The sequence below is a fragment of the Diabrotica virgifera genome, chromosome 8 (genome assembly GCF_917563875.1).
Source record: "Diabrotica virgifera virgifera chromosome 8, PGI_DIABVI_V3a".
Classification (NCBI taxonomy): Eukaryota; Metazoa; Arthropoda; class Insecta; order Coleoptera; family Chrysomelidae; genus Diabrotica; species Diabrotica virgifera.
The window spans coordinates 191,561,748-191,575,585 of NC_065450.1; the positions used below are offsets into that span (position 1 = coordinate 191,561,748).

Here is a 13,838-nt window from a genome sequence, read left to right on the forward strand (position 1 = left end):
TTAATAGTTATTTATGATATAAGTGTTAAAAGTAAAATTTTAAGGCACGCATGTAAAAGTTTGCAGAATGAGCGAAGCGAATTCTGCAATTCACATGAGTGCCTTAAAAATGTATTTTAACAGGTATATCATACAATATTTTTTCTACAAACGTCTTATATATCAACAATGATAATTATTTATTCATTCTCAGTAAAAGGAAATACCTACAAAAATTTTTACTTGAACTTGACTGACATTCCATTTTTATATTTTTCTTGACATTACATCAAAACCCCCTATACTGTCAATACGTAAATCATAACAAATAAAAACTATAGAATAACATCTACTTTTATTGTTGTATATTATTCTAACTAATTTTAATAGTTTTTTTCTACAAACGTGTTAAAATTGCCATAATACAGTTTAAATTAAATTTTAAAAAACCTTTTAAACCGCCTTTTTCAAATTGCGCAAGTTGTAATATTAATATTAATGTTAAGAAATGAAATATAAATATTTTGACGTTTCACAATTTGACAATTTACTTTTAACTGCAGTGCCCTAAAAATGTTAAAGCACTAGTGCTTTAAAGTAGCATTTTTAACGCTCCTATGGAGTGCTAAAAATTGCATTCTTAACGCAACTGTAGAAAAAAAAAATGTAATGCGATATTCAAATACCTACAGTTTAATAATACGTGAAGTATACATCATTTTTTATACGATTATCTAAAACACACTATAAATAACAGGTGCAATTTTTTCTACTACTAGGTTGTGTCAAAGTCCAAAAAGAATCGCCATTTATATCGAATATCTGTAACTTCTAATGATTGCTTCCCATTGTCCTCAAAAACATGTAGTACGAAATAATGGATCGATACATCTAAAAATAACAAAAACATAAATAAAAAACAGTAAAATCCTGTATAAAAGGTATATTTAAAAACCCTCAAAAGGGCTACATCAAATTCACATAACTAGTTTTCGACTGGTTTACCAGTCATCATCAGTGCTTACGTGCAATGTACATGCTAACTACCAAGATAGAATTATACAAAAATATGTGGGTCAAAGCCCAGTAAAAGTAGTCCGTCAAGGAAACATAGGTATAAAATGCTACCTTAAGCCTGGATGTTTAAAATATTATCTAACTTGCCCTAGGTAACATCTGAGATCTAGATATGTGTGGTTCTGGTAGATGTTTTCGATCGTTTTAATGATTTCTAGAGGTACCTTTTTCGGGTATAACAAATGGATAACGTCCTTTAATTTGACCATGTCAAATGCTTTCTTTAAGTCCACGCAACAGTGCATTATTGATGAAACCATAGCTCATAAAAAAATTTATAGAAAAATTCAGCATTGTATGCATTCTGCATTCTCAAAAACAAATTAGTTCTGCTCGAACAAAAATATTAAAAGTTATTTGTTCATTAAACGGAATCACAAAATATTAAAATGGAAGCAAATTTCATGCTTTAACTAGGGTGTTGAATCTAGTAACACAAAACGAAAACTTTTGTGCATAATTCCTGGATCTGACTGCATGTAAAAAATGATACCAAAAGTGGTAAACAAATATCGACAATAGCCTAACAACAGCTAAAATAATTGCCGGAGTTTACGTCTCTGTCCGCCATGTGTCACCGGGCTGAGTTCTATCAGCCGGCCGAAGAACTTGTATCTACATTTTACTTCACTAGAAACTAACTGGAACTTCACTTCATGACGACTATAACAGAACTGAACTTGAAGACGGACCTAACAGAACTGAACTTGAAGACGGCACAGATGGAAGTCTTCTCTCCTCAGACTTTAACCAAAACGCCCTTTCCAAAATCATCACACGATCTTTCCCATCGAAAATTCAACGACCAATTACAGATTCAAAACACCCAATCAATTAAATCTTTGCCAATAAGAAGTTGCAATTTACGCTTCAAGTTGAACCCTCTGACGTATACCAAAAAACGCTCATCCAATCAATGAAAAGAATACAAAAAGAGACCTCAATATTTCACTCCACCCATTCTTTCCATGGAAAGTGTCAATTCAGCTGCATTCACAACTTAGGCCTGTTTCCATCAAAAATGCTTAAGTCAGCTATAAGAACACTTGTTGGACTATATAAGCACACTCAGAGTGATTTAATCTTTATAAAATAAACATAACAGCGACATCCTGGCATATTTCAGACTCCAAAATCATTTAGCTCTTTGTCGGAGAGCTCCCATAAAGCATCACTGAGGCACTTGAAGACAATCACGTCATATTTTGCATACAGACAGATTATACATTCGATTATTCGTGAGAATCAAGAATGAATTACGTAATACGAAAGATTTGTGAGAACTTACGATTCTTCGATAGACAAATATGAATTCAACGATTCTAACATATAGGGTGTAACGAAAGTGTTACAAATGTAAACTACATCGAAATTTCAAATAACTTTGGTACCGTTATACTATTACGTTGGAAACTTTGACTTTCAGTTGCCAGGTGTCGCTAGACAACTACTCCATAAACGTCAGTTGCAATGCGGGGATAAGCTCTCGGAGTTTCGTCACTTGGGGCAGAGAGCAGCAAACCTACGCCTCTCTGATGATGACTCCAATTGTAGTCGAAAATCGTCGATATAGAGTGCTGGTTTGCGCTCTATGTTTTAAGTGAAAAATAAGACAGTTTTTTCTTCGCATTGCAACTAAATAAAAATGGTATACATTTTTTTTATTTTGTGTTGGTTTTATTAGTTTGTGCTACTATGTAGGTTCATTTTAAGTTGGAATTTACCAGCTGAACAGACGGGGTCGTGAATTGTAAGTTTTTGAATTCCCTCTTGTGTTCTTTGCTTCAGCATCTATCTGGCTTGAAATTTTTAGAAGCCATGGAGGTGTTACCAGGAAAATGGTCCAATGAGTTTTCAATTAAATATATTATTGTGTTTCAATTTATCAATCAAAGATAGAATAAAAATTTTAATTTTTTTAATATAACGCGGGCACATAAATTTGATACACCCTGTATATTGATTTGTAAATATTTATTAGAAGTTAGCTTTCAGAAGTTAGTTTCTCCTTAATTAATTTTTCCATGAAGAATATTAAAAACATTTTTGTAAATAAAAGTGAAGTGAAAGTTATTTAGGATTAGCATTTTAAACCGATTGTTTATTACGGGAAATATAGAAGCCATAGGTAATTAGTTCTTAGAAAATTAAGGTAAAGGAAGTTTGGAATTTTAAACTTTTTGTTTAACCCCGAGTAAATTTTGTAGACTTTCCCGAAAGTAATTAGTATGATGGTAGGAATATTTTTTAAAGTAGTGGGTGTTTCGAATGAAAAAAAGAAGGGAGAAGAAGAAATGTCTCTGATTGGTTTGGCAATTTGGAATGGGAAGAAGAGAAGGTTGAATTTTCAGATAGTTCTGGAAAGAGGGATTATTTTGTTACCGGCATCCGAAAGGAGCAGTCAAAAGTTTTCGTGAGTAGTTCAGAAGCAAGTACTAGTAATTGTGTTGATAGGGAGAGTAGCTGAAAGGTGGAACGAGAGACAAATCAAATCGAGAAGAAATACCTCTTTGATTCTGTAAAGTCCAAGAGAGTAAGTTACAAGAATTATCGTTATTAAAATTATTTGTGACACCAAGTAAAAAAGATACTTGGGTCCCAGGAGATTATTGTTGAGAGACAGTGAGGAGAGAGTTTTGGAGTTTATTGAACGAGTACTGGCAAAAGGAGGCCTGGCTTGTGTTTTGAAGAAATAGTTTGCTGGTATGCTGCTGGATTTTTGCAGATAACGGAGAGGGCTTTAATTGGTAGCCCAACATAATCAACAAGGAGGAGCTGTTTGGGTCAAGAGGAGACATCATTGTGTGTGAATCAAAAAGGTCAGTCAATAACCTATGTGATAGATTTTCTTTATAATCAGAGGTTAATTTTTTTTTACGTAAAAGCATATGAATTTAAGGTTCCAACATTTCAAAAATTTAATAGGAAATATAAGTAATTTTGCGAATACCAAATTTGTTTGTTGAGCTTGTTTTATTAATGGTATCAAGAACAAAGTGATAAATATTTTTTCGTACTTCCGGGCCTAAAGTGACAACTTCACTCCCTTGTGACAGGTACTAAAGTGTCACATTTAATCCCTCCGGGATTAAATATTGACGAAACTCCCGGAACGATTAAATCACAAACAAACGAATTTAAGGGATATTTTATTGAAAAATATAATTAATTAGAATGGTAATTAACGTTAATATTTGGAAATTTACTTATATCAATATCTTCTCTAATGTTAATAACCGATTTCAGCATTGAGTAATGTGCCCAGAGAGTTGAGGCACAAACCGCTTTTGATTTATCATCGAAGTAGACTAACAGCGCATTTTCAGTAGGTTGTCTCACATTTTTTAAGCGGCACCACTTTTTAAAAGCATCGTACTGCTGCTCGTATAGTTTTCTAGATTTCGGTGGTAACAATTCTTCACCTACTTCGGCTGCTCTTTTATCAATATCAGATACACCTTCTTCACTCATGATACCAATAATTATCAAAAACAATGTTTCTTTACAATGACACTAGTAATGACAATGTTTCTAAATTATAACTGTCACAACGCAATGTTACTATGGTAACTTATTTTAAAGACAGTTTATTAAATGAGTTGAAGAGAGAAAAAACTGATTGAAATTATTGAAATAATTAATAAAATCATACCGGAAGTACGAAAAGTATCGTATATACCTTGCGACTGAAGTACATTTAATCCTTCAGGTAAATTATGGCCCTCCCTGCGGTCGGGCCATAAACTTTACCTTCAGGATTAAATGTACTACTTCAGTCCCGCGGTATATAATGTACTATTTTGAATTAGATTAATTTATATGATAAAGGTTTCACTTGGACAATTATGCCCACAGAATTTAATTGATAAATTTACAGAGCATTGCTTTTGATAATAAAGGTATTTGTATGTGTTTATTTATGATATTTCTATTTTCGTACTTCCGGGCCTAAAGTGACAACTTCACTCCCTTGTGACAGGTACTAAAGTGTCACATTTAATCCCTCCGGGATTAAATATTGACGAAACTCCCGGAACGATTAAATCACAAACAAACGAATTTAAGGGATATTTTATTGAAAAATATAATTAATTAGAATGGTAATTAACGTTAATATTCAAATTAATATTGTGACAGTTCGTCATATTGACCAGTCTTTCCTGGGTTAATGCAGCAGGTAACTGACGAGTAACAGATAGGTCCTTTTCATATTGAACTGGTGTTTGTTTCGAAGATCCTGCGGAAACAGGAAGCGAGAATGAGGACTGTGGCATAACTATAGTGGACGAATCGGCGACTTGACCAAATATTTTATCTGAAATTTTTTGTTTATTTTTAATAGACGATTCAATATATCCCTCGGCCACGTTGGAGGATTTCCATCCTCCATGTCTCTTCAGCACGTCTATTGTTGCTCCCGAATCAGCTAACAAAGACGCAGATGTGCGTCTAAAACAATGTCCCGTATAAGACGTCGCATTTTCTAATTTCAAGAAAGCTGCTATTTGCCGTGGAATTGTACCAAACATGTTTTTTCCTACTACTCGCGTAGTACATTCTTTGTTGATGTATTGAACAAAAAATTTTGAATGAGTTGTCCCTGTCTTTCGCAATGCCACATATTTCCGAAATATCGCCACAAAACTGATGGCACTGTTTTCTGAATTTTTGATCACAAAATTTCGGTCAATTTTATTTTTGGTGTTTCTAATCGCAATTAGGAAGGAATCGCCCAAATCTCTCACATCGTCGATTTCTAAATCAACCAACTCTTTTCCACGACAAGCTCCCGCAACGCCCAAAATAAGTGCAACCTACAAAAAAATTGATTTCTTAAAATTTCTGAATATAAACAAATTTCCAAATTTACCTTAAGCATTAAATATTTATCATCCGGAGCCTCCCGTAAGAACTGATCTACCTGCTCAGACGTGAGAATTCTTGACTTCTTTGGCTTAAATCCCTCATTTCTTCTCTTCAAAAAAGCTAATAATTTTGGAAATTTACTTATATCAATATCTTCTCTAATGTTAATAACCGATTTCAGCATTGAGTAATGTGCCCAGAGAGTTGAGGCACAAACCGCTTTTGATTTATCATCGAAGTAGACTAACAGCGCATTTTCAGTAGGTTGTCTCACATTTTTTAAGCGGCACCACTTTTTAAAAGCATCGTACTGCTGCTCGTATAGTTTTCTAGATTTCGGTGGTAACAATTCTTCACCTACTTCGGCTGCTCTTTTATCAATATCAGATACACCTTCTTCACTCATGATACCAATAATTATCAATAACAATGTTTCTTTACAATGACACTAGTAATGACAATGTTTCTAAATTATAACTGTCACAACGCAATGTTACTATGGTAACTTATTTTAAAGACAGTTTATTAAATGAGTTGAAGAGAGAAAAAACTGATTGAAATTATTGAAATAATTAATAAAATCATACCGGAAGTACGAAAAGTATCGTATATACCTTGCGACTGAAGTACATTTAATCCTTCAGGTAAATTATGGCCCTCCCTGAGGTCGGGCCATAAACTTTACCTTCAGGATTAAATGTACTACTTCAGTCCCGCGGTATATAATGTACTATTATTTCCTTTTCCTATTTTTATCCCGATAAGGATCAACTAAGAGATACTGAAACCACGAGAAAGGATAAGTATAATCTAAGATAATTTAATTATTTTTTTATGACAAAAAGGCACCCTGAGAATTTTTATTAATTTTTATGTATGGTTTGCGACAATGAAATAATTAATCAAATAAATAATAATTAATATCAAAGTAATAGAAAGCAGATCATAACAATATGTTAGGAATATTTTTAATATTTTTCAATATTTTTAATATTTCTATTAGGTTGAAATCTTTGACTTTGGAATATTATAATTTATAGCCCTTGCCTACTCCTGAAATTTGGGAAAAAAGTGTAAAAAAGTGAAGATTTAATTGAAGACTGATGGATTCATGAAGGTCGCATTGAAGCAGTTAATCCTGTTATAGTTCACCATTCGAATGAGGATAGCGACGACAGTAATCACGAAAGTGAGTCTGATGATTGGTAATAGTTTTAGAAGACTAAAACCGAAGATGCAACCATCAGATACCAAATTTTGTCAACAATATACGAGATATGTCAAAAATATGAATTTTGCTCAAGGGTAAATTACCTTTATATTTCACAATATGAAGAAAAGTTGTTTGGAATTAAAAATTATATTATAGTATGCAATAAAAATTCTCTAATTGAAAAAAAATGACTTTATTTCAGCAAAGTTGAAAAAAAATCCTTACCTTGAAAGTAAATTCGTAATTTACAGTCAAAATTTTTCCAGCTTTTAACGCTACTTCTCTTTTAGCTACTGAACTGATCATCCAAATAAATAACTTTTTATCTTTACAAGCAGTGTTGTACCATTTCGTGTCAAAAACAATTTCTTCTGATATTTGTGTCTAAAATATTTATTAAAGATTCAGATATACAGTGATAAGCGCACTAATTAATAACCGGCAAAATAGCGCAAAAGATGGAAAGCCATTTAAGTTGTGAGATAAAAAGAAATGAAACTAGTGGAGTTGGGAAATTTAGCGATATTAACCTATAAATTTACATTACATTGATTGTTTCCTACTTTACACGTATCAAAGGACTATGTCAACTAAAACTGTTACTGTGACAGTGGTAATTACCAAACTCGTCCGATAGGTCTAAAGGTGGGAAACAATTAATATAATGTTAATTTTTAGGTTAATAGCGCTAAATTTCTAAGCTACTTGTTACAGCAATATAAAAATATATGTATAGTTACAATCAAAATTTAAAATTATCTGCATTTTATGCACACTTATATAAAAATATGCAAAGTTGTAAATTTTTGCATTTTTTATGCATTATATGCAAAATATACAATTTGCATATTTGCCTAAATCTAGCTAATAAACCTATAATCATTAAGGAATTACTAGCGATTCATGGGGAATTAAACATTTCAAATGTTATTTATATGGAGCAACAACATTTTTGGTAAAAACGGATCATAAACCACTACTTAACACATTTATTTTCAATGAGGGAACCAAACTCAAAACTTACGAGGATCAGATTATATCTAGAGAAATACGATTTAGAAATAGAGTATATAACAGGGAAAAATAGCTACGCAGACAGTCTCTCAAGAACAAAATTGCATGAACTACAGGATTTATACATACACAACACTCATATACTATTAGCTATAACCCGAGCTCTATCAAGAGAAAAGGAAAAACAATCAAAGCAAACGGAAGCATAAACTAAACTTACATTACAGCCAGAAGCCCCCAAACAAACAGTAAGAAAGGTACTAAATAGAGGCGCATAGACGACCAATTTTTTCTATTGGAGCAGAACTGATCTCACCAAGACTGCATCAGGGCCAAGAACAAAATTAAGTGCAGGAAGAGCATGGCCATAGGATTCAATCACTTCGATTTTAATCAAATGTTGGCACAGCTTGATCGGCTGGCGGTAGAGAATGCAGTATGTATAGTAAAAATATACGTAAATGATATTATTTTTCAATTGTGCACAATTGATGAATTTATAAAGGAAGGAAATAAAAAAATATTGAAAAATGAAGAAATATATAAAATATGCGAATTACCAGAAACGGTAGAAGATGACAAAGAAAAACATAGGTTAATGGAGGAATATCATTACCACCCGATGTTTGAAGGACACGTAGGGAATAATAGGCTAATAAGAAAGCTAAAAGCAAGATTCAGATGGAAAAATTAGGAAAAAGGCGTAAGAAAATACGTTAAACAATGTCATAAATGTCAAATTAACAAACCGAAAAGACTACATGTCGAAGAATTCTTGATATCGGACAGTTCTTCAAAACCATGAGACATAGTGTACATATATACGATAGATCCATTCACTAAAAATAATGAAGGAAATAGATACTGTATCACAATGTTGTGAGAACTGACGCAATACGCAGTAAGTATACCAGTGTGCAACAAAGAAGCCGAAACAATAGCCTGAGGAATTTTCGATCATTTTATACCAACATACGGACTCATGAAACAAATAAGAATAGATCAAAGCACAGACTACAAAACCAAAGTAATGAATGAACTAACAAAACTGTTAAAGATAGTGCAAAACTTTTCAACGGCATACCATCCACAGTCGACTGGGAGTTGTGAGAAACTGCACAGGACATTAAACGAGTACGTAAGATCATTCATAGATGAAGACAGAGAAAATTGGGATGTGTATTGCAGAATGTTCATATACTGCTACAATACAACTTCTAACGCGTATCATGGTTACACACCGTCCGAATAGCTGTTTGGCAGGAAAGTTAACTTACCAGAAGACCTTACATGAGAGGTTCAACCATGTTACAACATAGATGCCTACTACAATGAGTTACGATATAAACTAAAATCTGCACACGAGAGAGCTAAAACCTTCTTACTAAAGTAAAATTTAATAAAAAATTTTGGTCTTGGTAAAAGGTATATCATTTTAACCCATTTGATCCCACGACATTTATTTTTCGATAATACAAAATTTTTTTGAATGCCCTTGTTGAACCAGGGTTAAATAGCAAAACTTCATTGTTATTTGACATAAAAAAGTTGAATTTTTAGCAAAAAGTAGGTGTACTCATACGAGTACAATGGGCTGATCGGGAGTCAAAATATAAAACATTGTGTAAAAATGAAAATGTTTTATTTTCTTACAATATAGGTAGTACATACGTACTTGGGTATATCCTGTATTATAATCTAACTAGCATGAAATTGCACAAAACAATCACGTTTCAAACACAGAGTAACTCCACACTTTATATACTACAAGTCCAACACACTTTGGTGGCATAGGCTACATCGAAATTGTTTGTTTATTTTCTTTGGAAAATGACCGCTTTCATCCATTTTTAGACTAATTGGTACAAATTCTGCAAGTCGTTTTTTGGAATAAGTAGATTTTTTAATGTAGGTATTTTTAAATTTCTTGGAAACGGGTCCACGAAATTGCACTAGTCACCAATAATTGCGCTCTCGTGCATATGTATATATGGTATCCAGTAAGAAGTAAAATAGCCAGAAATATCTTTATCTCTTCCTGTGTTACATAAAGTGATGATTATTATTTTGAACGGCATATATAATATAGACTTGACTGTTCTGTAATATAAGTATTCAATAATTTCATTATCAAAAAATTTCTCGAAATAGTTAGATACGAGATAAACCTCGGATTTACTCTTTCATATCATCCAGACAGCCTTGTAACCTGTTGTAGATGTCATACTAATATCAGTAATTTCTTCTGTCCAGTCAGATTCTTTGGTTTTATTTTGACTCTTCAATAAATTTTCTTTTCTAATGGCAAGGGGAAGATTGTCTTTTTTGTCGTTGTCAGAGTCGTCACTCATGTAATGAACTATTTCTCTAATTCTCCGGGAATATCATTCGGAAAGCTTTGGGTCTGAAAATCATCCTTATCTATGTCCTCATTGTCAGTTTGATAGACAACCTTAGGAGAAATAACTACCGCCGATACATCTTATGAGTGAAACTCGCTATGTCATTTGAAACTAAAGCCGGTGTTTTTGTTTTCCATAAAATCCGATGGGACTCATAGGCCGCAATTCTTGAAAATCAATTCCAATACAAATATTGAACATGAAAGAATAAAAAACCAAATAAACATATTTGATCTCATACAAACCCACTGTACTCAAATGAGTACATGTCTATTTTGTAACATAAAGACAACAATAATAAAAAGATTCTTACACTGTAAAAATAAACATTACCAGTACTTACCCTTCCAACAATAAAAGTTAAAAAAATGATGGTAATAATATCAAAACCATAAAATAGCAACACTTCAATGATTCAACAGAAATATGGAGGTTAGCTTCTAATTACTGCGTCACAGGTTAGGAAGAGGAGCGCCTCCGAGGGTATAATTTGTGAAAATCTACTAGAACACTTCCTAATAGAATCGGATATAAACATGGAGTGCCACTCTTTTGCAAGAAGTGTCACTACTAGGCCATTTTTGCTGATGTACTCGGACGAGTACAGTGGGACCAAATGGGTTAAACAGCCCTATAGGGCTACAAACATCGAACAAAACGTTTTCGCTCTAAAAAGAGCATCATCAGTGTTGCAAGAACATGGTGAGCCAACCAAAAAATACGAAGGTCAAAGCCTTTCAAAAATGGACTAAAAGTCACATCAAAAACTGAGTTGCCTGTCACCTCTTGTAACATGATGGCCTAATTTGTTACCTTTGACCCACTTACCACGTGTGGGAGTCATATGTTATCCTAGGGCCGTATCCTTAGGAATTATATCCATCCTTTGGAATTTGCTATGATAGCATTTTGATGTAACTTTTAGTCCATTTTTGAAAGGCTTTGATCTTCGTATTTTTTGGTTGGCTCACCATGTTCTTGCAACACTGATGATGCTCTTTTTAGAGCGAAAACTTTTTGTTCGATGTGTGTAGCCCTATAGGGCTTTTTAAAATAATATACCTTTTACCAAGACCAAATTTTTTTATTAAATTTTACTTGTAATTAATGGTATACAGCCAGCTACAGGAAATTCTTCCTTGTGGATTTTCTTACTAAAGCACAAAAAATAGCCTCAAGTAAAGAATAATTCCAAAGCGACGCCACAACAACGCTTCAAAATAGGAGACCTAGTCCTGGTCAAAAGAGAAGAGAATGGTAAGTTTTATCGTCTTTATGTAGGCCCTTTCACAATAATGGAGGTGAATAACGTTAACTGTAAAATTAAGATAGAAAACGGTAATATCAAGGAGGTACATAAAAACAGAATATATGCTTACAGTCCAGGAACACAGTGAGTGACATGTGAAAACGGGAACAATATTGATATAGAACATTTTTTTTCTTTTTTTATAGTTACTAGTTATAGGGAATAGGTATCTAATTTTGTATTGTTTTGTAACACAGTAATCAGTTGGTGATAATGTCGAGAAACATTTTCTTCTTTTTCGGAAGGGAAGAGAAAAAATAATGTACATCGCTCAGAAAATTTTTCTTGTAAGGGATGGGGATGTAAAGGATTTAAATTAGCATCCAGAAAATAGGAATATTTAATCCATTAGTAAATAATATATCGGTTAATTTTTAAACTCTTAAAGTAAATATTAAAGTCATTCAATGTTTAAATTATGCTAAGTATGTGGCATTGATTTATGTAAACTGGGTCACGCATAGTAAACACTACAAGGGAACAAAATACTGTTATTAATAATTGACGGTTGAATTAGACAAAAATATGAAATCATAAAAAACAAATACATATTAGATATACGTAGAAAATGTATGAGAAAGATTATTCAGAAACACACATTGCTAAAGTTCCGAAGAGGTCACAATCATCCAAAAGCAACTAGTTACTGTTATTACGTAGTGAGTTAATAAATATATATCACCGGGGTTGCAACCCTGCAACCACCATGCGGGAGTCGTATTTAAAATTTTAAATTTACCCCCACCCCTCTTCGTGAGGGGGTCGTTTTTGGTATCACTCTATAGATTTTTGAAAAATGTTAAACACGTATTTTTTAGTTTTTCGATCCTACGTTCGTTTCCCTTTTTTAATATTCGCTTAAATTCGCGAAATATTCGCTTTTTTGTGAAACATTGTGAATCTCCCATTTGCTTACACCCCTCTCAAATCTTCAGATTTTTGAGATATACACTGTTTTGCATGTACTTAACTTAGCTTTTTTTAATCTAACGGTTTCGAGTTTATCTAAGGATAGATTTTTTGGGACCCCCTTAACGAACTCCCCTGTATTAAGAACCAATACAGGGTACAAGGTTTCTCCCCATATGATAATCTGACGTGCTCGAGTAACTGCAAAAATTCCCCGCTTGGGCTTCCCTTCGATAAAAATATGAGTGTGCATGAATCGATTTGTGCTGAGTGTGATAAAAATATGCTTACCTCTGTAGACAAAAATTGGGCAGGTATGGCATATAAGAGTATAAACTGATTTGACAAATTACACTGATAAAGACTCCTTCTTACTAGTTCCCGTAATTCTGGTCTAAAATTATTTAAATTTGTATGTTACTTAGTTGTTAGGAATCAATGATAAACTACTCTGTAACTACTCCGTAACTCGAAGCTAATTAATATCCAAGTAATTTTTCTATGGATGTTATACAATGTGCAACTTCTCTCACCACTTACATATATTCAAAACGAACAATTTCTCACGCAGTGTGAAAAGTCGGCCATTGTAGTGAGAAATATTTTTTTTCGCGGGTTCTCTTACAGTGTTTCATATATGATTGCCGTTTCCATGGTAATATGCACAATACAAACACAATTAATGTTATCAAACAAAATGTGTTGAAGCAAACCTTACCAGGAATTACCTATCAAGACTCTTGCAAAATAACTGTTAATTAGAAATTTAAATAAATAACGTATATTATGTAAACAACTTTAAGAATATTAAATAGCTACATGTATATGTATTATTTTATTTCAATTTATGTATATAATATACCTAAAATCACTTAAATTATTTAATTTTGATGTTTGAACTCTTGGCAAAACCGCATCCATAGAAAAAGTACAGTGCACAACACATGAGAAAATGACATATTTCTCCCTCGCTTGATTTGCGGCACTCGCCTCGTGCCTCGGCCCGTGCCAACAAATATACTATTTTTTGTACAGTTGTTGTACAATATACTATTTTTTAATAAAAACT

The 13,838-nt window shown here is 32.9% G+C and overlaps 1 protein-coding gene across 2 annotated transcripts in view; it reads right to left on the reverse strand.

The window, feature by feature from the left end:
• Window positions 1-649: 649 nt before the first annotated feature.
• Window positions 650-13,838, reverse strand: part of LOC126889621 (odorant receptor Or2-like) — a 120,533-nt gene continuing 107,344 nt past the window's right edge. For both annotated transcript variants that reach the window (XM_050658095.1, XM_050658093.1), the window contains exons 4-6: window positions 13,061-13,163; window positions 7,361-7,519; window positions 650-870 (exon numbers count right to left, since the gene is read on the reverse strand). In XM_050658095.1, coding sequence (XP_050514052.1) covers window positions 811-870; window positions 7,361-7,519; window positions 13,061-13,163 — 322 coding nt within the window. In that variant the 3' untranslated portion in view covers window positions 650-810. The remainder of the gene's footprint in view (window positions 871-7,360; window positions 7,520-13,060; window positions 13,164-13,838) is intronic.